The sequence below is a fragment of the Amborella trichopoda genome, chromosome 11, assembly GCF_054954075.1.
Source record: "Amborella trichopoda isolate Santa Cruz 75 chromosome 11, AtrichopodaSantaCruz75HAP2 v2.0, whole genome shotgun sequence".
In the NCBI taxonomy this organism is placed as follows: Eukaryota; Viridiplantae; Streptophyta; class Magnoliopsida; order Amborellales; family Amborellaceae; genus Amborella; species Amborella trichopoda.
The window spans coordinates 32,523,065-32,548,357 of NC_142346.1; the positions used below are offsets into that span (position 1 = coordinate 32,523,065).

General features: G+C 36.7%; 1 protein-coding gene and 1 pseudogene across 7 annotated transcripts; one reads left to right on the plus strand and one right to left on the minus strand.

The window, feature by feature from the left end:
- Positions 1–4,454: 4,454 nt before the first annotated feature.
- On the plus strand, positions 4,455–15,249 carry LOC18449112 (putative 1-phosphatidylinositol-3-phosphate 5-kinase FAB1D). 6 transcript variants are annotated; one of them, XM_088851635.1, is made up of 14 exons: positions 4,455–4,630; positions 5,058–5,093; positions 5,199–5,369; positions 5,475–5,505; positions 5,608–6,321; positions 6,524–6,671; positions 6,776–7,120; positions 9,433–10,425; positions 11,234–11,568; positions 11,713–11,839; positions 11,919–12,086; positions 12,203–13,828; positions 13,909–14,175; positions 14,588–15,249. In XM_088851635.1, exons 4-14 carry the CDS (start codon positions 5,495–5,497, stop codon positions 14,903–14,905), a joined length of 5,052 nt encoding a protein of 1,683 aa, XP_088707761.1. In that variant the 5' UTR covers positions 4,455–4,630; positions 5,058–5,093; positions 5,199–5,369; positions 5,475–5,494; the 3' UTR covers positions 14,906–15,249. The 6 variants fall into 6 exon arrangements, with proteins under 6 accessions (XP_088707761.1, XP_006859220.1, XP_020532159.1 ...); XM_006859158.4 differs by having other exon boundaries at positions 5,058–5,369; XM_020676500.2 differs by lacking the exon at positions 5,058–5,093.
- A 2,980-nt stretch (positions 15,250–18,229) lies between these two features.
- LOC105421795 (pentatricopeptide repeat-containing protein At2g27610 pseudogene) lies at positions 18,230–22,625 on the minus strand (annotated as a pseudogene). The gene has a single exon (XR_016044199.1). The product of XR_016044199.1 is annotated as a pentatricopeptide repeat-containing protein At2g27610 pseudogene (transcript).
- Between the last annotated feature and the right edge of the window lie 2,668 nt (positions 22,626–25,293).

The window sequence follows — 25,293 nt, forward strand, 5'->3', positions numbered from 1 at the left end:
TATATCAAATTAAATTCTCACTCAATGTATGGCCCACCTTAAAAACCCCGTCACAAGTAGGAGCGACTTTTGTTTATGGGCGTGCTTTTGGAGAATTGACCTCCCACTTTCAAACCTTCCTCTCTCTCTAAAATCTTCCTATCTTTTTAATTCCGTGCCTGAGTTCGTAAAATTCAACCCGAACGGTTAATCGGAAATAGGTTTGAAAGTGGTTTAATTGGCCTATATCGGTCGATTCAACTGTTCTAATCGAGCAACTCTCAGGCAGTCAAAAAAATGTTGAGAAAAATACAAAAAAAAAATCTACTAAAATATGAAAAGCATATAAAGAATGATTAAAACAAAATACATTCAAATGAAATTGAAAATTAATGAAAAAAATGGATTTTAACCTATTTTATAATTTTAGGCTATTTTTGAATTTTTTTAAAAAATATGTGAAAATATAAAAGTGAGTATTAATAACCAAAATAATTTTTAATCTTTACCATAATATAAAGAATATTTAAAAATACATTACAAATAAAATTCCTTATTTTTATAGAATTTATATATATATATTTTTATATTTTTTTAAAAAATACCGTTTGATCACCCTAATTGTCTAAAATTGGTCGGTTCCGTTCTAACTGAACGGTTAACGGTTCGATCGAACGATTTTGCGAACAATGCATTTAGCATGTGGCCAAGCCTGCACATGTAGAAATGTAGGTTTGGTAATAAATATATTTTTGAAATATAGTTTGATCCTAATTTTTAATAAATTTATAATCTTTAATATAGAGATAATATTAAAAGATTTAGTAAATTTTAAAAATTAAAAATAAAAATTATTTAAAAAAAATATTTAGATCTTTAATTATAATTATTTTTAGATGAACAACCTATTTGTATCAATCTTTAAGATTTGACGCTTTATACCTGGACTGCATGTTATTGTATAAAAACGTAATTGTTCTTTAATTTCTCTCCTTATAATATAGATCTACAAAAGTGAGGAGAAAAAATGTCATGTAAGGTGAAGCTAGAGGCAACATCAGGAATTGGCATTTTCGCTTTGTAAAGTGAGTCCAATATTTCGGCGAGCTTTTTCCGCAATCAAACGAAAGGAACAACGGCAGAAACGGCATTTCGTCCGAGACCGATTCTTATTTGTCGTTACTAACAAACATAAACGAGGAATCACTTTTATATGAAATCATACTAAGAGGGTATTTATGCTCCTGCGGGAGCATTAATTCGGTTCACTGTTTTCCGACCTCTGCAATCTCGAGATAGCATCCTAAATTTGAAGATATATTCAAAATTTAGATGATCGGATATAAGTATTTAATTGTGGATAAGTTTTTTGTAATGGCTAAGATTTATGAAAATGAAAAACAAGCCTCACCTCAAATGCTAGTCTAAAAAGGATAACCAAAATATATGTGATGGTCCTAAAATCAATTTTCAATACCAACAACGAAATTAGACACTAAAAAAATGATACAGATCTTGCAGATATATGAGCACTTATTTTTAGGGTGAAATGGATGGTTCAGATACTTTGTTACAATAATCATATTTTTAAAGCTTGAAATTTTAAGTTTTTTTTCACAACCATAATGTTCAAGTGAAAATGATCGATGTAAATGTTTTCTGCAATTTCCGATGAGTTATAAAATGAGGATTTACTTATTTTGATAGGACTACAGCCTTATCAAACTATTTTCGAGGAATTGGGTTTGTGCTTTTGAGTGGTTTGTAAGTTACGTTTCACAACATATCTGAAATTCGATTCCTAACACTAAACTGCTCAAAAAGATATTTAAATCTGAAACGTTTTCTTCAAAAAGCAAATTAAAAAGTTTACACAAGGTTGATACATTAAAATGTAGAACTAAGGTGGCCCTCTAAAATCCTTCTACAAAAGGTTGTCTTGAAGTTGGAAAAACATCTAACGAATTATCTCGACATCGAGATATATAGATATGGGAAAAAAAAAAATTCCAAGTCATAAAAATAGTGGATCTTGTAACATATTATCTGAACCATATATTTTCAAGATTTTTATGCGTTTATAGATTTTCTTAATTTGAACTATTTTTAAAGTGTAATATTTTATAACAAGTAATAAAAATAGATTATCATGCCATCTTAAGAATTTTCCACATCAAAATTAAATCTCAGGATAAAGTTTTGATGTGCACCTTAATCTGATTGTTTAAGGTTGGAACCTTATGCAAATCACACCCTTTGTGATTTGAAGATTCTTAAATGCAAAAAGTTTATGTAAATTGTCAACCTCATACTGTACAAGTACGGTGCACCCAAAAAAATTATTGAGAAGGTTTCTCCGATGCTGTAAAACCATCAAATTGATCATCTTGGCCTTAAGATTCATAGATATGAATAAAAAAAAAGAAAAGATCTTTCATCTTCTAATATATTATATGGACCGTCCATTTTCAAGTATTCATAGATTTGCTTGATCATTACCATTTATTGAACTTTAAACTTCATAATTAGGAATAGCAATAAATTTTCATACCATCAGAATACATATCAGAATACTTTGTAACGACAAAATTGAATTTTCAGTATAATTTTAAGGTGCACCTTACTTCAATAGTATAAAGTTGACACCATATACAAACCTCACCCTTCTTAATTAGTCCTTAATTAGTACTTACGCCCGAAGGTGTATGTGTACAGTATTCCCCGCACGCGTTTGATGTAGTGGAGTGGCATGAAATTAAGACACTAAAATTTAGGAGGGGTAAATGTTGTCAACTGCCATTTGTGCCTTGGACTCTACGGTTGTTGAGTTTTGACCCCACACTACCCCTATGTCGCTATCAATGTCGGCTTATTTAATTTGTTTAACTCTAAATTCAATTGAATTTCTAAAAGAACTAAAAGTACCCTAATAGAGGGGAACTAAAAATAAAATATATTTTCATATATATATATATATATAGAAATATATTTGCGGTTCATCCATTACGTAGGTCTATAAAATAATATCAAATGGCTTAGATTGAATCCGACATATATAATGGCTGCCAGGTATTGACATTTTTTTTTACTTTCATTTTTTATCCATGCAATAGGTCTCACTTCAAAACATCTCCCTCAAACTTTGAGCATGAAAGGGTTGAGATTATTTTCCAAAGGTCAGTAAAACTTCATCACAAAACTTATTGAAAATTGTAGTTCTAGCTTCAAAAAAAACTTTTAAATCGATTATATCAACCTTGACCATTATGACTGTGAAAAGAAATTTAAGATTTCAAGTCTTAAAACAGTGAATATTATAATATATTATCTAAACTGTCCATTTCAACCTACAAATAAGTGTTCATTGATCCACAAGATCTATACTAGTTTTTGAGCTTCAAATTTCATACTAAGTTGAAAATTGATTTTAGAGCCATCATAAATAATTTTTGATGCCCAAAGTGCTTTTCAAATGAGGATTTGAGATGAGGTTTTAGTTTGTTTTCAGAATGTTTAGGCCATTGTTCGTAAAATCGCCTGATCTAACCGCTAATCGCTAACTGCCCGGTTAGATTGGAACCGGCCATTAGCTGGTTCCGGTTTTGAGCGGTCAGAGTGATCAACTGGTATTTTAAAAAATTAAATAAAAAAGAATGTATATAAATTCTCAAAAACAAAGAAGTTGATTTGTAATGTATTTTTAAATATTCTTTACATTATGGTAAATATTAAAAATTGTTTTGGTTATTAATACTCGCTTTTATATTTTTCCTTCTTTTTAAAATTTTTTAAAAATAGCCTTTGAAAAATATAAAATGGTTTAAAATCCATTTTTTTCATTAATTTTCAAAGTTATTTGAATGTGTTTTGTTTTAATCATTCTTTATATGCTTTTCATGTTTAGTAGAATTGTTATTTATTTTATTTATTTTTTTAACGCTTTTTTGATCGCCTAGGACTTGTCCGGTTAGAGCGATTGAATCGGTCGTTAGGCCGGTTAAACTGTTTTTAGCCTCACTTCTGATTAACCGTTCCTCTGTTCGATTTTACAAAATAAAAAAAAAAAAAAAAAAGCCTTCTAAACTTCATCATTTTTTCAAAATGTAAGGACGATTTTGTCTTTACTTGTACATATGCCTATTTTGAGAATTATTCCAAAAATAAGCACAAATTCAAGATAGAGTGAAAATCATCGACCAAAAGACAAGCGTACAGTTGTAATTATCCAAAATTACTCAGTCATTTCTCATTGTCTAAATACTCTGAGTCCTTAACCCTCCCATTACGGAGTAACCGCTATGTGTTACTGTTAATTTTACAGTACATTATTCGTAATGTGTTTTTGCATTTCTTTTTCAAAATTTCTCGAGGGAGATGAAGTCGTCGACCTTCTGTAAATGGGTCCCACACTGTTTCCTACGCGCTCCCTATTCTTATTTTCCTCTGCACTCCCTCTCTCTTCTTTTCTCTAATCCTTTTTCTCTCTCCTATGCTCTCTCTCTCTCTCTTCTGCTTTCTTCTTCCCTGCCGTGTAGAGCCCGCAGCCTGCAAATGTGTTTTGGAGTTATTCCTTTGAGTGGAGTTCGGTTGATTCCCCGCATTCAATTGGGGGCCTCGAATTCTGGTTGTCTAAGCGGATTTTCCTTTACATGTAAGTCATCCTCTCCTTAAATCGGTTTTTTGGGTTTGTCTCCTTGCTTTCTCTCTCATCCTTTTTTAGTTTGTTCTTCTTTTATTGAAGAAATTTGGATTTCTCTCTCTGCTTTCAGATCCTTTTGCCACTTGGGCTTCATGATTGAAAGCAAAATTTTTCACTACGTTTTGGGTTTGTGAAATTTGTTAGCTTCCTCTCTCTTGGGAGGGGTTACTTTTTGAATTGGGTTTTTGATTTTGAGGGAGGGAAATGGGACAAATTTGTTTAAGCCGTTGAAAAATCTCAGAAGTAAGGTTGTTTTCAAGGATTAAAACTTTCCTGGAATCAAGGGACGAAAGGTTTCGGGTTCATAGTAGCTTCAAAGTTTCACAATCTTCTGTTAGAGACAACGTGAGAAACTTGGTTGTATTATTCATAATTTCAGGAAACAATCAATGATAGTCAAGCTGCTGATTCTTGGGTGAGATTAAATTCGACCAAGTTGTATACTAACATATGAGATGTGTCACGAATGCGGTCCGGATCCATTGAAATCATGTAACATATGCTCTTGTCGAGTTTCCAGGAAAACCATTTGTGGGGACTTCATAATTTCCAGTTTCTCTTCTGAATTTCACTTCAAAGGAGGGCAAACAAGGCTCCGTAAATTTAATTGGTTCCACCCCTTATTCACCACCTTGTGGTATCGGTCCTGCTAGTTCACTTTCAAGCTACTCGAGTTGCTCATCTGACTTTGGTAACATTTGGTCTTGTTTCTTCATCCTTTGTGATTTCATTTTGGACCTTTGGAAATTGAAACAAAATAAGCGATTCTGTTGAATTTCTCTTTTTCTAATTTCAGGAGAGATTCCTGTTGATCTAATGCAGATCAGGTAGTTCTATATGAGCTGCACATCACTTTCTTATGCAGTTTGTTGTGTCCTTTAGTCTTCTTTCGTGTCTGATTTTAATCTCTTTCTATTTTTGGGTCCTAGGGATGATCATGTTGAAGGATCCAACGATACCATGGATGAAGATGGCTCCAACCATAAATTGCCCATTCATCCACAAGACCATGTGGATGGAGGTGCTGTCAAAAGCATTGACGAGCCCATTTCCAATGATACGAATGGGCATGGTGACTTAAGCAACGGTAGGATCTCAATGTACCATACTAGAGAGGCCAGTAATGGTGATAACACAGAGTATAGCTCAGATGGGACTGAAAATGGGGAACTTGGAAAGAAAGACTCAGAGCTTCCTGAGCCCTTTGATATTGAAACCAATGGCATGATATGGATACCCCCCAAACCTGAAGATGAAGAGGATGACATGGAGTGTAGTGTAGCCAATGATGATGATGATGATGATGACAATTACAGTGATGGTGCAAAGTGGGATAAATCAAGCTCTCTAGGAAGCTTTAGCAAGGATAGCTGTAACAGCTTCAGGTTGAAAGAGGAGCGCCACAAGGCCATGGTGGAGGTGATGAATGGGCATTTTAGGGCACTTGTTGGGCAATTACTCTTGTCTGAGGGCATCCCTCTCAACCATGGGGTGGACCAAGATAAGAGCTGGCTCGATATAGTAACTTCGTTGTCATGGGAAGCTGCAGTTCTTGTTAAACCAGATGCGAATGAGGGAAGAGCCATGGATCCCGGATGCTATGTCAAGGTTAAATGTGTTGCATCTGGTACACGAAGCCAAAGGTATTATTTCTTCCTCTGCATTTATGCTTTGTTATTTGTCTCCTCTATGTTGCTCACTTGCTTGAACAATTGGTATCTTAAAGGTTCCATTTTGTATTTCATCTTGTTTTATTGGGTAGTTAGCTTCGGTTAGATGTTAACCTTAGAATTCATTAGTTCCAATGATAGATCATTTTGGTTCCTTTGATTTGTTTGTCTACAGTGAAGTCATCAAAGGCCTTGTCTTCAAGAAGAATGCAGCGCACAAGCATATGGCAACCAAGTATGGACATCCTAGATTGCTACTTGTTCGTGGTGTGCTTGGGCAACGATCAAGTGGGTTAGCATCATTTGATTCTTTGTTGGAACATGTAAGTTGAGGCATGTGTCATGAGTTATGCTTTTCCACATATTATATATGTATGAACTTCCCACTTGTTCAAATCTCTTAATTTATCCTTCATTACTGGACCAGGAGAAAGAAGACCTTAGATTGATACTTGAGAAGATAGAGTTATGCCAGCCAAATGTGGTTCTCGTAGAGAAAAGTGCTTCTCGTGATGTTCAGGAGTCTCTTTTGGGAAAAGGGGTAACATTGGTGTCGGATATGAAGCTCCAGCGTCTAGAGCGCATCGCTCGATGCACTGGTTCACAGATAGTTTCTTCTGCTGAGAACCTGATGAAGTCGAATTTGAAGCAATGTGATCATTTTCATATTGATAGGTTTGTGGAGGAACATGGCAGTGCTGGTGAAGGGGGTAAATGTTTAAACAAGACACTGATGTTCTTTGAGGGTTGTCCAAGACCTCTGGGCTGTACGGTGAGTCTTGATGTTTACCATGGTGGATCTCTCTCTCTCTCTCTCTCTCTCTCTCTCTCTCTCTCTCTCCCCGACCCTTCGTTCCCCAGTTGGTGGTTCAATGCATTCGAGAGTTTTATTTCTCTTTCGCTAGTTCTTCAAGGTCTTTTTTATAAATATTTTAATTAGCACATGACAATCAAAAGATATTTGATCAGTACATGCTATTTCATGGGACTCTGAAAGTGCAATATTGTTTACCTTGGAGGTTTCAAGGTCAACAGTAGTTGATGATCATGATATATCAGATTAGTTGGAATTAATGACTATATTTAATAATAAATATACTTTAAAATGGCGATGCACACATCGGTGATGTCATTCTCGAGTTGATGCTGAAGACGTCAAATAAAATGTGATGAAAATAGTCTGAAGAACTTAGAGATTAAAGTAAGAAGAAATGACCAGCAACCTGACAAAAATACATGCTGAGAACTTTGGCCAACACTGTTTTTGTTATAGTTCCAACAAATGTTGTTCCTCATATGTTAATTTCAAATAATTGAATGACAAGCCCCCTGTGAAGACAGTTTTATGCTAATTGTTTAAGATGGGCCAAAAGCCTTTCCATGAGCACATAGCATGAAGGAATAATTAATAAATGTCTTCGGTGGCCTGAAGTTTTCTAGGAGAGCAAATCTAGGAAGCTCTTACTGCATCGTAAAATTAATCATCTGGTTTAAGTAGCTTCAAGGTTAAAAGCATGGCTTATGATTTGGTTGAAAGACACATGGATTGTGTGCATAATATTCTTCTCAGGGGGTATGATATCGACAATGAAGAGACATTTGCAGCTGATGCGAAGATTATCTCTGAGGACTCTTTTAGCAATTCCAACTAAAATAACTGCTGTTGTGATAACTGATAGAAAATTCTTTATCAAATGAAGACCTCTCTTTTATTTGTTTTATTTTTTAAATTTCATTTTTTATTTTATGTTTATTTTTTTTGTTTGTTACCTTGGGACCTCGGTAGGATTTGAACTCTAGATGTCATGCTGTGGTACCTTACCATCCTGACCACCCAGGCCCAGAGGTCATTCCTATTAGAAGAGAGAGTTACACATGCCAATTACCATGTATAAAAGAACTTTGGTGATTGGTCAAAAGTGTTTCTTATGTACTCAAGAAGTCCTCGTGCATGACCTCTGATTTTACAAGGTTTCATCTGACTGATTATTCTTCATTAAATAATGTAGATATAGTTGTTTGACTTTTTATGGCAATGATTATTCTCTTCTATGTCAATGATATTTTATTTTTTGGGAGCCCTCTAGATATAGCTATTAGGATGTTTAATATGAAAGTTTTTTGGGAATCTGAAGTATTCCTTGGGGATTGAAGTTATTAGGTCTAAAAAATGTGTATTCGCATCCCAGTTTCAATTTACATCGGATTGCTTGGAACGTTTGTGACTTTTGTGTATATAAGGTAAACGTCTCATGCCTGTGTACACACAGAAACATACATATAGTGATTATGAGGTATTTGACTTTTCATTTTTTCCCAACTTGTTTTTCATAAGGATCAAGGCGAAAACAAGTTATCGCCCTAGATATTTTATTTACTGACTAGTAAGAAGGCTTAGAATAGTGCAATGATATCTTATTGATGGCGAGTTGGAAATCTTATTGTGAAAGAGCATTAAGGTCCATGACGAAAGGACAAATAATACAATTTCTGTTAGGTATATAAACTACAGGTTGAAGTGATAAGAAAACTAAATGATCGAATATGAACAATTAATGTAGATACTCAGGTCTTACCTTCTTCAGCAATTCAAATTCTGGAAGAAAACCAGATGGGAGAATGCGGTTAAAGAAATACATTAGAAACCTTAATAGTGGTGGTTTATATTGGAAACCAATTAAGCAAAGAATGGACCATGATGCCATTTCTGTTGAGGAGTGAAATTATTTATTTAATTTATTCATAATAAAAAGTTTCACTAATGTGTAGTTCAAGGGTGCAGGAAAGTGATGCTTGGAAATTGCTGTTGTAATTTGTCTTACTGTTGCAGTTGATGTTATGTATTATTGGTGGCAGTGGTTGTTATATTACTATTGAGATTGTTCTGTTAATTTGTGTTCCATCCAACATTACAAACTTAGCATTTCTGATGTTTCTTTAATGTTATCCTTACAGACTAAAGTTATTTCTTTTTCTCTTGCATTTGTTAATTGAACAATGTTGTTTCTTAGGTAATGGATTTTTGAGAAAAAAGTTTCTATGTAATGTTTAGTTATATATTCACTTGATTTAATCTCTTTGCAGATTCTGCTGAAGGGAGCCCATGGTGATGAGCTGAAAAAGGTAAAACGTGTGATGCAATATGCTGTATTTGCAGCATATCATCTGATCCTGGAGATTTCATTTCTTGTAGATCAAAGGGCAATGTTTTCTAATGTTCTCCCGAGTTCGGCAGCAAGTAATACCTTAGCGGATAAGCAAATGCCTTCTGGTTGCCCTACTTCTGTGTTTAGTTCAAATATCCATGGTCCAGAAGCACTTCAAGAAAAAATTGCTCAAGAAGATGCGGGCCAAGTATGTATATTTCATCCATCTCCTGTTGAATCCAGTGGAACCCATCATTTAGATGAAGGAAAAAAATCTCGCATCACTGCATTTAATCCTTTGGGAGAAGTCAATACTGACGGAAATGCGCTGGACCCACCAATATCTTCATTTGCCCCATCTTTTGATGATGGCTTTGGGCATCCAGATAAAGTTATAGCTTATGAAAATGTGCCCTCCGTTCTTCCAGACCAATTACTGTCCTCATTGTCATCTTCTATTAGGAAATATCTGGGAGAAAGCTTTGTTCCTCCCCCTTCTTACTACTCAATTTCAAAATACTTTGGCTATAATTTACTGGACCTAGAGAGTGTGAGTCCAAGAACATTGTCTGTTTCTCCATCTCGTGAGACCCTTGCAAGCGAATTACCGTTAGAAGGGGGTAGGAAGAATGAAGAGCAATGCCCTGATGAGATTCATGACGGGGAGGTCATTACTGCAGCCATCTCAGGCCAATGCGAGAATTCAGATGGCAATAGCAATAGTAATGGTAATGGTAATGACAATGATGTCGTGGTGTCTATGGATGCAACCAAACCAGTAATGGATCCCCAAAGCATTTTGGTTTTGCTGTCGAGCCGCTGTATCCTTAAAGGGACTGTTTGTGAGAGGGGCCTTCTTTCTCGTATAAAGTACTATGGAAGCTTTGACAAGTCTCTTGGACGGTTCCTGCATGACAATTTACTCAATCAGGTTTTTCTAGAGGGCCCTTCCATCTAAATTCTTTACGATATATGAAATTTTTCTTAAACCGTTGAAGGGAAGGGAAAATAGGCTATGATCCGATCCAGTGAACTATACTAATAGTCCATTTGATTATTACTGTCCATTGAAATGTTGGATTGTAAGGGAGAGGTAGCAAGGGCAATGAACGAGACATTCACTCTCCATTACTGTCCATCACTTTATTGGATTGCGATGACTCAATGGACTATGATTTCTAACTTATATTTATATTTACCAACTTTTGTGTCCCATGTTTTGAAGGGAGACCACGTGGTTCCACCCACATAGAAAACATGTCTGCCAGTCTCAACTGTCTGATTTAAAGGGACTGTTGGGATAGCTTCAATCACATTGTCATGCATAATAGAATTTTGTTTTTAATTGTTTTCCTATAAATCATTTTGAGATGAAATTTGGAGTGTCCCTTTTCTCACAGGGGCACACCCAACAAATATAATAAATTATTATGAAAAATAGAAAGACCAAAATACCTGCAAATTAGAGGGGCATTTTCATCATTGTTTCTTATTGAAAAATATTTTTTCTTATCTTTGCGCCTCCTTTGGGAAGGGGGATGCCCCAAATTTCACTTCAAAATGATTTATAAAAGAAAAGATTAAAATCAAATACTCTGAGCCGCATGATCAAAATCAGACTCTTAAAGGTTAACTTGTGATTGTAGTCATGTCTTTTTTTTGTGGGTGGTGCCACATGTAAAGGTTTCCTTTTTTTTTTGAACTGGACCATTAAGTACTTATTGTTATTATTGTGGTAGAATCATCGCTGCTCAGTCTGTGGAGAGCCACCTGAAGCTCATGTTCTCTGCTACACTCATCAAAATGGTAGGCTCACAATATTTGTCAAACAACTTCCCCAATCACTCAGCTTACCTGGAGAAGCAGATGGCAAGTTATGGATGTGGACTCGATGCTTGAAATGTAAGAGAGAAAATGGGATTCCACAAGCCACTCCGAGGGTGGTAATGTCAGTCGCTGCTCAAAGCCTTTCATTTGGGAAGTTCTTAGAGCTCAGCTTCTCAAATCACACCGCAGCTCGTAGATTAGCTAGTTGCGGACATTCTCTGCACAGGGATTGCCTTCGTTTCTATGGGTACGAGAGTAGCAATAAACTACTTGTGATAAGGAGAAATTCTACTTAACCCACAAAACGACAAGTAATAGCACTGATTATGTTTTCACCAAGACAGTGAGGTTCAGATTCTCATGCATCTAGCATTTTTTGCATACTGCGCAGGCTTGGGTCTAAGGTGGCACTTTTGACTTATTCTGCTGTTGATGTATATGGTGCATACATGCCACCGCTGATGTTGGAGATCTCGAATCCAAATGGCCAAGAGTGGCTGAAAAGCAAAGCCAAAAATGTATGTTGCTAATTTAGTTCTTATTCCATGAGTTCATATATTATTTTGCAAATTGACTGTTTGAACAATTCCTATTCAGGTGATGGAAAAAGAAAATTTGTTGTTTAAGGAAGTTGAGAACTCCATTCAGAAACTGAAGTCTCAGTATTCTTGTTCACAATCAAAGTATGTTGGGGCATGGGCCGGTCCAGTAAAAGGATTCTTGGAGCTAGAGGAAATGTTGAGGCTGGATAAATCTGTTTTTGAGGTGGGGATTGCTCCCTGAATGAATCATTTTGAGGCTTCTGCACCTTTGCAAGCATGATCTGCAATTTCTGGTTCATACTAGCTCTTTAAATTTGATTGACTTTGTTGATTTTGCAGGCATCTTTGCAGAAGGCCATTTCGAGAACTGGACAGCAAGATCGGATTTTACATGAGATTTTCTTTCTAAATCGCTTGGACTGGGAACTTATGCTTCTCCTCTACATTTGGGATCGTCGTTTGATGTTTGTGAAAAAGTCCCTGAGCACTGCTCATAGTGATGCGCGATTCAATATGGGAGCTTCTGTGGTTCAGGAACCTGACGACAGATGCTCTCTTACTGATGATAAAAGTGATTCCCAGAATTGTGTACAGTTCTTTATAGATGGTGAAGCTGCCAAAAGTAATGATGAGAGGAAAACATTAGAAATTGATTGCGTTTCTGGTCCTGATTTCCATGCAAATTTGGAGAAAGATGCATCTCTATCCTCATTTGATAATCAAGTGGTGCATTATAGCCAAAACTTTAACGAGATGGAGGAGGTTGATGTAGAAAGATTGTCAGAAGGCACAACTATTTGCAATGAATTACCTGATGTTCAGACGCATGCAAAATCCACTGGGAAAGAGATGAACCATCCTTCTTTTGAGACTGAAGCTTCCTTGAACCCTAGAGTGCACTACTTGGAAAGTGACAACTCTGTTGAAGTACCTGGAGAAGAGCACAAATTTTCAGCAGAGAGTGGGGAACTGAATGTACCTGATCCTTCTGCGAGCTTGGCTGATACTGCTGCTACAACCCAAATTAGCAGTGGGGATCATCTAGGACCCACTTCTAATGAATTGGAGGTGGAAAGAGTACCTGATTCAGCACCCATGGTTTCATCATCATCTCATTCTTCATTGTCTGAAAATTTAGAGAACTCTGAAAGTTGGGTCTGGCTTCCTTTTTCAGAATCTTGTAAGGTTTATAGTAGAGACCTTCAGAGAGGGTTTTCACCCAAGTTCGAGTTCATTGGTAAGTATTCTCCAGGTTATCTCTCCTTGGCTAGTGAAACAATCACCCATGAAGGATCCAGGTTGCACTTCCCAACTGGTGTCAATGATAGTGTTGTCTCCCTATACGAAGATGAGGTTACAAGCATAATTGCTTGTGCCTTGTCCTTATTGCAGAATCAATATAACCATTCATCTGATAGGGATTCAAATAGAAGCATGGATGGTAATTTGGATAAAGAAACTGAAAACCTGTTTTTGGCTCCAAGTACCATTAGGGTTTCTTCAATTGGGTCTTTAGATAGTTTGGATACATCAGAGATATCATCTGAAAGAAGTACATCTTCTGAAGAAATGTCTACTTCAGGCTCTGATAGGACAGATTCTTTGCTTGCATCAAAGGCCTTGCATCCTGAGATCTCACTTGGTCATGGAAGGGGAGCTGGGAAAGGGAAGTACTCAGTTGTTTGCTTATATGCCAAAGAATTTGATGCTCTTAGAAGGAAGTGCTACCCTGCTGAACTTGATTTTATCTCTTCCTTAAGCCGTTGTAAGAAATGGAATGCTCAAGGGGGAAAGAGTAAAGTTTTCTTTGCAAAGACATTGGATGATAGATTCATCATAAAGCAAGTGAAAAGGACTGAGTTTGATTCTTTTTTGAAGTTCGCTCCAGGGTACTTCAAGCACATTTCTCACTCTTTTAGCGCAGGGAACCCTACTTGCCTTGCAAAAATTTTAGGCATATATCAGGTTTTGCATTTAATCCTTCTTCTTTTACTGATTTGCTTTCATCCTTGCATTCTTTGTAATAGTAGTAATTTTTATTCCAGGTTGGCATTGTTAATCCAAAAAGTGGGAAGGATCTGAAATTAGATGTGATGGTAATGGAGAACCTGCTATTTGGCCGCAATGTTACACGCTTATATGATCTTAAAGGCGTTCTTCATTCTCGATACACTTCGGATGCTAAAGAAAATGGCAAAGTTCTATTAGATCAGAATTTTGTGGAAGATATGTTGACTTCTCCATTATTTATGGATCGAAAAGCCAAGCATCTTCTCGAACGTGCAGTTTGGAATGACACTTCGTTTCTTACTGTGAGTAATGCATCGGAATAGGGCCCTCTAGTCTTCTAGGAATCATATGCAATAACACGGTACACCAGTATAACTTTAGACCGTAGTTCATTGGGGTCATCACCATTCCAAGGAAAAAGGACAGTGTTGGACAATGGCCCCAGCATTGGGGTTATAACTTTAGACCATTGGGTTCATCCCCATCCCAAGGAAAAAGGACAGTGTTGGAGAATGGCCCCATCATTGGGGTCATCTCATTTTCTTGTTGGTCCCACTGTCCATTTCATTGGATGGTGATGATCTCAGTGGATTAAGCATAACAAATGGATGATGCATAACATAGATCATTTGAATTGCACCATACTTTCCCTTCTTCTACTTGTATTGCAACTATTGCGGCCTTTTTTTGACATTTTTGCAACTTTATGTGCAGTCGATCAATGTCATGGATTATTCTTTACTTGTTGGAGTGGATATGGAGCGACGTGAATTTGTATTTGGTATTATTGATTATATGAGACAATATACGTGGGACAAGCATCTTGAGACATGGGTGAAGGCTTCTCTTGTTGTTCCCAAGAATGCATTGCCCACAGTGATATCACCAAAAGAGTACAAGAAGAGATTTCGAAAGGCTATGTCTACATACTTCTTGACAGTTCCGGATATTTGGTGCCCTAACCAGTCCTGGGGTTATTGTGATGGCAGCAAAATTGGTTGTCATCTAAATCAGTCCGAGACATCACAGTAGTGAAACAATTCACCTACCCAAGTTATACCATGTCAGAATACAGGAATTTTCATCAGATATTTATACTTTTTTTTTTTGAATGTCTGATATTTATACTTTCTTCCACATTCTTTTTTCTCATCTGTTCTTTTGAATATTATTTGTTGTAAGGGTTGTACATAAATAGGTGGCAATTTAAAGCCCCTCAAGTATTTTGCCATCTGTTTTGCATAGTCCAGGGGATGTTTTGTTACCCCACTCGGCTATCAAATATTGATATCTGTGTTTGTTCAACTTGTTTCAATGGCTGTGGAAAAATTGTTTTATAAAGATTGTAATATAATCAAGGTGTCAATATTTCTTCTTCTCCTTTCCTTCTTTCTATGGTCTGTTTTCTTGGTTCTATCTCATGAATTGGAAAAGAAGTGAGAGTTCTTGCATCCTTGATGATTATATGAATTTGTTGTTGCATCCTCGATAATTATAGGAATTTACTCTTGGCATTGTTTGCATACAGTCAGCTTCATAGCACCATAAGGTGAGGATTTCATCAGAAAACATGCAACAGATCTCATCATTGATGTATGATTATGAATATATGTATGTATGTATGTGTGTGTAGATGGGAAATCATAGCATGCTTTGGTTGGGTCAATGAAGTTGGCCTCCACCCATCAGGAGAACCACATTTCCATTGTGGGGGAACCCAAAAAATTTCATACACCTTTAGAATCAGTTGATCTTACGTTTTGAGTTAGTTTGGAGCTCCAAAAACCCTTCAAAGATACTCATTTTATCGCAACTGAAATGGATGTTCCCAATCTGATATTTGAATTGAAGAATATTTGAGGCATTTGTGGGGCTCCAAATCCTTCTTTCCATTAATCTGTTTTTTGGGTGTGAGCATTGATATGGAGTTCTTTCAATCCTCTATGACACCTGAAATGCAGTTCTTTCCTGTGTGTGGAGCTCCAATTTTGGTGATGCGGCCTGTATATCCTATCATTTCCCGCGCGCAGGCACACAGTGACACAAAAGCCAAAATTATATCTGGAAGGGAAATCTCTCTAATGACCATTGGGGTTTTCTTATTTCATCAAGTATGCTGCCCACTATGGCAAAGTTGTTTCTTTATATTGTCTTTGACTGGCATGGAAGCCTGCTTAGTTGATATTTGTTATATATCTAAATGTAACCTTGTCTATTTGTGCTTTGTATTAATGTCATTGTCACTTTAGGCTTAATTATCTGCTTCATGACTTTGTTAACCATCATTTCCCTTTAGAAATTAATTCCATTCGTGATTTCCATTAGAAACCATATGGCCACTTGTCTCATAGCCGCCTTCACTTCACTGACTGTTAAAATGTACGAGCAATCAGTCATTCATTATGGAATTAAGTTTTGCTTTTTCATTTATGCTTTCAAATACAATATGTTGTCTATTCTGTCATTGCCATTGAAATCAATAGTGTTGTTTGGCTATGATTTTCATGTAAAGCGGTTAAAAGAGGCTTTGGCTGTGTGCATCTGATGGGCTTTGGCTGTGTGCATCTGATGGGATCTACCCTAGATTAATCATTTGAAGAGGCTTCGCTTCAATAAGATGGCACATGAGAAATTTTCTGTTTTCTCACCATATATATGCAAGGACATTGCTCATTGGTCTCTTGCCAGATGCATAATACTTGGTTGTTCTCTTACACCCCCTCAAGCAAATAGATGTGGGTCCTCTCCTTGTACCCTTGTATCTCTTTTCCCTCTTAATTCAATGTTAACTTTATCAAAATGGATGTAGGTCATGCTTCTGCCTAATCAAATATAAAAAAAGGCCATCTGCTGGTGGGGTCTCCTTTTCTCATGGGTAGCATAACCTTCCCAATGCTTTATCTCGTGATAATTATTAAGAAGTTCTGTAAAAAATGGAGTGAGATATTCTGTCAATGATTTATTATTATATGATGCTGCCCTCTGCTGACAATAAGTAGGATGTTGGCAATCCAATAGTTTTTCCACGATTTATTTGGGTTTTCAATTAAAACAAAAAAAAAAATTGATTGCTTGCTCATCTGAAACAACAATCCGAACTTCTTAAGAATGAAGTTATTATGAATGACCAACTAAGATTCTTAAGAAAGACATTGACCTTACAGTGAAATCATAGATGACAACCTCTCTCTCTCTCTCGATTGAGTATTGATTTGGGAAGAATGAATTTCTCCAATCATGTTCCATTGAATAAGAGGAAAGCATCATAGTGAACCAGTGATTCAAAATTGGAGGCTCAGCTCAACTTGCTCAAGTTGGCTTTGGGTCGGCTGGGTGCCCTAGAGAATCCCCAAGCCCAATGTTTCAAAGAAAATACTAATTTCTTTGTTTAACAATACCCTGTCCTACTTGGGACTCTCCTGAATCAGATTGGGTGAATTGGGCTCAGGACCTTGGCGACTCCCAGCCTGAGCTTATGCTTTCAAATGCATCAGTGAAAAATGCAAATGGTCCATTTGAAACCACCCAGGGGTTTTGTGTTGCAGGGAAAGAGGTGTGTGTAATGTTACTAATGTATGGTGTCATTATCAGGAAGAAATTATTTTATCCTTATGAATAGAAGTTACCGTGAGCATCAATATAAGTTACCATTATTTTATCTGAATAGAAGTTACCATGAGCACCAATATAAGTTTATGAAATACTTTGAACTTGGTGTGAATTCCATCTATGACTTTATTAGGTACAATCAAGTAATTGTAGAAAACTTATCATTTTAAAGTACAAAATACTCGCAATCAAATAGAAATATCATGTGAGCAGGTCTCCAATCATGTCTAAGTTTATCGGTGAAAAAAAAGTTTCTAAAGGAGCCTCTAGGGATAATTTCTTTGGTATCATTCTGTCTGTCTAGTATCTTATGCATCCACTAACATAATTGTGTTTAACAGTTCACATAAAGAAGACTCAAGACAGTTAAAGACACAAGGATGTGAAGGACCGAACATATGGGGCAGCTCATGCCCTGGAGGATCCAGACGAGCACGGTTGACATTAATACAAATAATTAACATCCCAAGCCAGTGGAGTATAGCTCCAGAATTTAAGATCCTAAGAATAGCTCTAGTAACATTGATTGATAATGAGGGTTTTTTTTTTTCGCTTTCCTCCAGAATGGTGTACTCATAATAGTAAATCTAATAATCCATTGATTAGAACTTTAGAAATTCAACATATTTATTAGAAATTGAATGCATGGATCATCACACAAATAATTACGACAGTAGACTTATGTCACAGTAAATTAGTTACAAGACCATACAAGCATGGTGTTAAAAATCTACAGAACAAATCTTGTTTGTTTTTTGAAACTGTTAACATTCTAAGTATAAGAGTTTACAATATACAAAAACCGCCCACTCCTGGGCCACAAAACAGCCACCTAGGATGTGGCCTAAAATAAAAAACTGCTATACAGATGGATCCATTAAATTCTAAAAGTGTGGTTGGTTGTGCAAACAGAGGGTAAAAGATGCACAGCAGCACAGATTAGGTCAATGCACAGAACAATTCTTGTTTGTTTTTTGGTTGAAATATGCGGCCTTGCTCTAGGACCTTATCTACCTTCATGACAAGGCGCACTTTTCTTCGACCCTTCTTCTGATTACAGAAGATCTTGTAGAATGATCTAATTGAACTCTCATATACCTAAGTTGTATCTTAACTACGTTAAACTGTCAACCAATTTCACTAGCAACCCATGGAGATGAACCTCACCAGAAGTCTCCACAAGAGCACATCCCATTTCTGAAATGATGAAAGCGGCTTGTGTCTCGGATGATGATTTCTCGCCCAACAATCTTAGATATCAGCTTTGCCGCATTATGGCAATCCCCACACACACGCAAATTCTTGAACACCTTAATTGTAGTCCCCAATGCCAAACTGATGAGTCCAAATGAAATGGCCAGCTTCTCGCTATGATAACAGATCATATCTTCTTTTCTTTCTTTCTCTGTGTTGTGGAGAACCAAATCTGTATCAGGTTCATATCCCTCTTTCTTCATCTCCTCTACCAGCTCCGCCAATCTTGCATAAATCTCAGTAGCCTGAGGATGCGACCTATCACCAGCAACAAACTCGTGCAATCCATTATGAATCTCAATCCAACTCTTTCCTGGTACTTTCCTTATTCCTTTCTCTCTCATCAATCTTCTAACCCTTTCAACATCCTCCCACTTCCCATAGGCTGCATAGATATTTGAAAGCAACACATAAGCTGCAGAATCACTAGGATCTAGAGCCAGAATCCTTTCCATGCACCTCTCTCCTCTCACCAGATCACCATGAGTCCTACAAGAACTGAGAAGCATTCGCCAAACGAGGGCATCAGGGTCATGAGGCATATTTTGAATGAACTCTTCGGCATCCTCAAGCCTCCCTGCCCGTCCTAGAATATCTACTACACAGGCATAATGCTCATAATCAGGGGTTATTCCATGGTCTGTAACCATAGAATTGAAATACTTCACACCTTGTTCAGTGAGCCCTGCATGACTACAAGCTGTTAAAACCCCAACAAATGTTATGCCATTTGGCTTCACATTAGAACTTTGCATTTCATGGAAGAGTTTGAGTGCCTCCTTAGATTGCCCATTATGGGCATAACCCATTATCATTGCAGTCCATGAAACTAAATTCCTATAAGGTAGCATGAGGAATACTGTTTGTGCTTCATCTATGCTTCCCATTTTTGAGTACATTGTTATTAAAGCATTTCCTACTGCAACATCCATCGGAAACCTAGCTTTTGTGATCAATGCATGGACCTGTTTGCCTTGATGAACTGCCATTATATTGGCACACCCAGCAAGCACCCCAGCAAAGGTGAAGTTATCAGGTTCTATCTTCTCTTCATTCATTTGACACAGGAGTTTCAGAGCTTCGTCTCCCTGGTCATTATTGGCATAGCCCACAACCATTGCATTCCATGTGATTACGTCTCTCTGCTCAATCCTATCAAATACCTCCTTAGCTTCAGATAGAGCCCCAGATTTGGTATACATATTGATTAGTGCACTTCCTATAAAGGAATCTGATGTGAATCCCTTTTTAACTAAGTCACAATGTAATTGTCTGCCCGTTTTAGCCCAAGCTCCATTTGTACAGGCAGCCAAGGCACCAATAAAGCTGAACCCATCAGGTTCCATCCCTGAAAACTTCATTTTCTGGAACAGGAGAAGGGCCTCACTGGGTCTCTGGTTCTGGATATAAGATTGAATTGTGGAGTTCCAAGAGATAATATCTGCTTCCAAAATATCTTTAAATGCTCGCAAAGAGCTGTAGATCTTCCTGTAAGCAGCATACAAGGTAATAAGAGCATTACCTACTGAGGCATCTGTATATAATCCTGATTTGATGGCAAGCACATGGAATTGCTGTCCCTCTTCTTGAATGGAATCCATTGATAGAGCCTTGAGCACACTGGATAAAGCAAATTCACTCAAACCAATACCATTTTCATGCATTTCCACAAAAAGTTGCAGAGCTCCTGTTACATAACCATTCTCCACATAACCTGAAATCATGGCATTCCAAGAAACGATATTTCGATCTGGCATTCGATAAAAAATCAGGCGAGCAGCTCTGAGATCCCCACATTTTGCAAAAACATCCAAAAGAGCACACCCAACAAATAGATGGAACGCAAGTGCTCCCTTGATTATCTGGGCATAGAGCTCTTTGGCTAGTGAAACATTCCTTAAACTAGCACAAGATTTAAGTGCACTTCCAAATGAAAATTCATCGGGTTTCAGGCCTTGTTTTAGCATATTCACAAATAGCGTCAGAGCTTGTTCATTGAAACCATTTTGAGAATAGGCCGTGATGATAGCATTCCATGAGACCTCATCTCTTTGATCTGCCATTTTGTAAAAAACCATCTCAGCATCTTCCAGATTCCCCAATTTGGCATACAATGTGATCAGGGAATTCAAAATGGGCAAGGAGAGAAACCCCTGTTTAATCACACAATTGAGAATCTGATCTCCATAGAATGAATCGTCCAATCTCGCGCAGGCTCGAAGGGCACTTACATATGTTAAATCATTAGGCCTGGGGCCTTTTGAGCACATCTCCTTGAAAATTTTGAAAGCTTCGTAGTATTTTCCATTTGAGCAATAACCAGCAATCATAACATTCCAAGAAACCAAGTTCTTTAGTGGCATCTCTTCAAATGTCTGGTGTGCGATTTCCACGGCCCCACATTTTGCACAGAGATTGAGAAACTGGTTTTCCATGAAGATTCCAGCCTCTACTTTGAATTTGGCCATGTGGGTTCTTATCCTTATGCCCTCTTGTAAAGCTTTCTTCTCAATACAACACGCCAGAAGGCAGGAATAGGAGCTAACATTGAGATAGGTTCCATTCCTTTCAGTTGAGTCCACAATTTCCATGGCTTCTTCGAGATTGAGTTCCTCACACCGTGAAATCAAGTTGTGTGGAGAGATTTGGCTATGTTTCACATGGAGTGCTTGCAAGTATGTCATTTCTGTACAACAGCTTGGCAGATTAGAGAGAGACGGAGAGTTGCAGAGCGAGAGGAGAACCACGTGAGAATAATGGTGAAGAAATGAATTGGGTGGAGAAGATGGCAGAGCTTTTTTTAAAGGAAAATTGTTAATATGTGTGATGGGTATCACCCCTGCAAAAGAAGAAGCCATCTTTTCTCTCTAAAAGAGACTGCTTGATGGTATATTGAGAGTTTCTCAATCGTGGTGATGGCGTTGAGGAAAAATTGTTGGCTCTGCAATTTCGGGGCCACCCGTTATGGGTTAATAGAGTGGTGGACCTTCTTCGGTTTTTAGAGTTTTGGTGGATTAAAAGGATGATTGTCTCAAAAATCGAGCGTTCAACTGCAGTTTCGGAGGGGTTGTGTCATGCGAGCTCAGCACCATGCAAAGTTTGAAGGTATATTGCTCAGTTGTTCTTCAAAAGACACGCTTTTATCCAGACTCAAATGTAGAAATGCGGCCCTCCTTGTAATAATCTGTTTCAAAAATGGATCTTGATTCAGCTTTTTAAAGCAAGGACACGAGCGAGTCACCTTTTAAAAGTCTATTTGTGTGATGGATTTTTGGATTTAATTTTTAATGAAATTATCATAAATATACTTTAATTTTAGTCTAATTGAAAAAAAAAACTTTCATAAACTTCATTCAAACTATTTTTTTTCAATTTTGACTTTTTTTTTTTTAATACCAAAATAGCTTTTATGGTAGTCGTATTATCGTAATGACTATTGCATTATGGTAGTTAATACTTTAACTACCATGATGACTAGGCTAAACATTAGTACTGTAATGATCAAACTAAGTATTACGGTACTTCAAAGACCGTAATGCTCAGATGTGTCTAATTCGGGATAAAGAGACCCAGTGAGCATTACGGTCTTTAAAGTACCGTAATGCTTAGCCATGTCATTACGTAATATAAAATACCGTAATGCTTAACTTGATTATTACGGTACTTAAAGTACCGCAATGCAGTAGTCATTACGGTAATACAACAACCGTGAAGGCTATTTTGATCTAAAAAATATCAAAATTGAAGAAAAAAGAGTGAGAGTGAGGTTTATGAAAGTTGATGGTTTGTTTTCAATTAGGTAAAAATTAATGTATATTTCTGATAATTTTTCTCTAATTTTTAATGACATGTAATTTCTAACATGGAGATCATGAATATGAAAAAATAAATAAAATTTTAAAATTTAAAGTAATAATTTAATAAAAAAACATTTGTACAGATTCAAATGCTTTTAGATAAACCACTTATTTGCATCCATCTTTAAAATGGATGCTTTATACCTTTGGACCACATGTTTTAGAAATACGGTCCCGCATGCATGACACAATTTTCCTTTAAGTGATATATAATCTCTAACACGAGGATCATTAATATGTAAAAAAAATGAATTTTTGATAATAAAAAATGATAACATTTTGAAGAAAATATTTAGACCGATGATTTCAAATTTTTTTTTTGGAGAGATCACCATTGGCATCAATCTTTGGACGGATAGTTTTTGCCTTGGGGGATGCAAATGTACGAATGCATCTCCAACACATGGCTGACACATGATACTTTTCCATGTTTAAAAAAATGGATCTTTGACCTAGATCGTCATCCTAGAAATTGGTTCAGATGGATTGGCATTTTGAATTGGTGGATCAGCCGGAACGTCTTAATCCGGCCTTAAAAAGATTTTAAAATCATTAAAAAATTTTAAAAATCTTATTTTTAGGTTTCTAAAACAAATGAGGGTTTTGGATTATGGATTTTTATTATTTTATTAAAAATTACATAAATATTGAAAACATGTTTTATGTTGGTTTAAAATACAACTCATTGTTATAAATTAGATCTCTCTAACTCTAAGTTTTTAATTTTTGTTTTTTTATAATTTCTAATGCCACAAATGTTTCACAAGGTACAAAAGAACATGCGCACTGTTTTTTCCATATTCAGAATTTCCAAAGATGCATATACAGGTCATAACAAACCAAAGTAAAAAGCATGCTAGCTAAATTAAACTATTGAATTCATAGGCATCCCAAAACCACTAGGAATAAAAACTGTGGCCACGGGCAGAGCCACAAAGTTGCACAACTCCAAACCGTTCCAGTCAAAATAACCGGTTTCACTGTTACCTCTTCATCAGGGTCTGGCTAGGTATCATCTTGTTGAAGGTAAAGGAGCACCCCTCTTTGATTTTGAATTGGACAAGATGTACAAGGATTGGCTTAGGTTCGACAATTCTGCCACCTATCCCATTTGTCAATACTTCATTCCATAACGGCAACCGTTGGGATGCGGAGGATGATCTGGACATGCTAGATGATCCTTATGTTTGGAATCGTTGTCCTTACGGCCTGGATATTTGGGACCACAAGTCCACCATGATTGGGGCTGAGTTCTGCGAATGTTGGTTACATATGACATACAACAAAGATTCGACTTCCATAGGTTAATGAACTGAGAACTGTCAATAGGGCCCTCAACCATAGTTCCCGTAGTAATGGATTCAAGGTCCTTGAGTGCCCTTAACCAGGTTTCCTCGAGTGAGGAAATCAAGGTCATTGCTTGCTTATCCAGGATGCCCCTAATGTTGGGATTGATGTCCTTGTTCTCTTAGTATTAGAAACGAGCTAGCCTAGTATTGAAATTGTGATTTCGCAGGTTATGTTAGAAAATGGTTGGGCGAAAAAACGGGCAAAAAGGTAGTACGTTATTTTAAAAAATAGCTGGGTTCTTTTTTGTTGTCGGGCACGCAAGACCGCTATCTCAAGACGATATTTGCGCCTTTTCAATATTGTAATTGATGTGCATACGAAGGACAAGTCATCATCGGGATACAAGAAAACATAGAGGTCTCTTGTGATATTCCAACGCTCTATGCATCTGAACTTGGAACCCACACATTAGACACTAGAACCTTACGATGTTTTAGAGAGACAATGAGAGAAAAACAAGTAGAAAGCGAGATGAGTCAACTTTTATGCTTTTTGGACTTTCGCATAGAAAGGTGTGTTGAGAGCAACGCAGGAAAAATCGAATCGAAACGATTAACCGGACATGGGGCCGGAAGCGGTTCAACTGGCCTAACCGAGCAAGTCCCGGATGGTCAAAAGAGGGTTAAAAAAATACAAAAACAAAAGCTAATAAAATATGAAATATATATTTTAAACATGATTAAACAAAAGACATCCAAATAAAAATGAAAATTAATTAAAAAAACAGATTTTAAACAACCAGAGAAAAATAATAAACTAAGAAGAAATTTGCAAAAAGAAAGCACAGACATGGAGTCTGAGTTCTTCATAGTGCACATCATAGCATAGAAAGTAAAAAAATTAACGGACATCAAAGCACATAAAAGAAAAACCTACAAAAAGAACCATATCTCTCTCTGTCTACAATTTTTTTTTTTTTTCTTTATTTAACCAAAAATCCATCCCCATTACAATCGGCGTGCATCCATTTTTTTTTATAAATAGTTCTATCTTTCTAAAGATAGTCTTGCTAGAAAAACAAACTTCTTATCGTCTTACTTGTTATACACACTTCAACATAGCTTTTCTATTTCCATATTCTTCTATCCAACTGTTTAAGAAGATAATTACTGCGGTCTAAATCTTTTTTTTTTTTTTCTTTTGGGTACTTCAGTGGGGAAGACAAACCCTACCGGGTTTTTCATATAGAATAGGAAGTTAGCTATTTTGAAAGTGTCAGTAGGTGGTACCACCACAACGTGATAACTAGGCATGTGGGTGCTACCACCACGACCCAGCTTCTTTCCTTCTGAATCACTATTTCTTATCTAAAAGTCTCTCTTGCATATGAATATCTTTGATTAAAGATCC

Coding starts and splice junctions, on each gene's coding strand:
- LOC18449112 (XM_006859158.4), top strand. Junction 11,840..11,918: donor TGAAAAGCAAAGCCAAAAAT/GTATGTTGCTAA, acceptor ATTCCTATTCAG/GTGATGGAAAAAGAAAATTT. Junction 12,087..12,202: donor TGGATAAATCTGTTTTTGAG/GTGGGGATTGCT, acceptor TTGATTTTGCAG/GCATCTTTGCAGAAGGCCAT.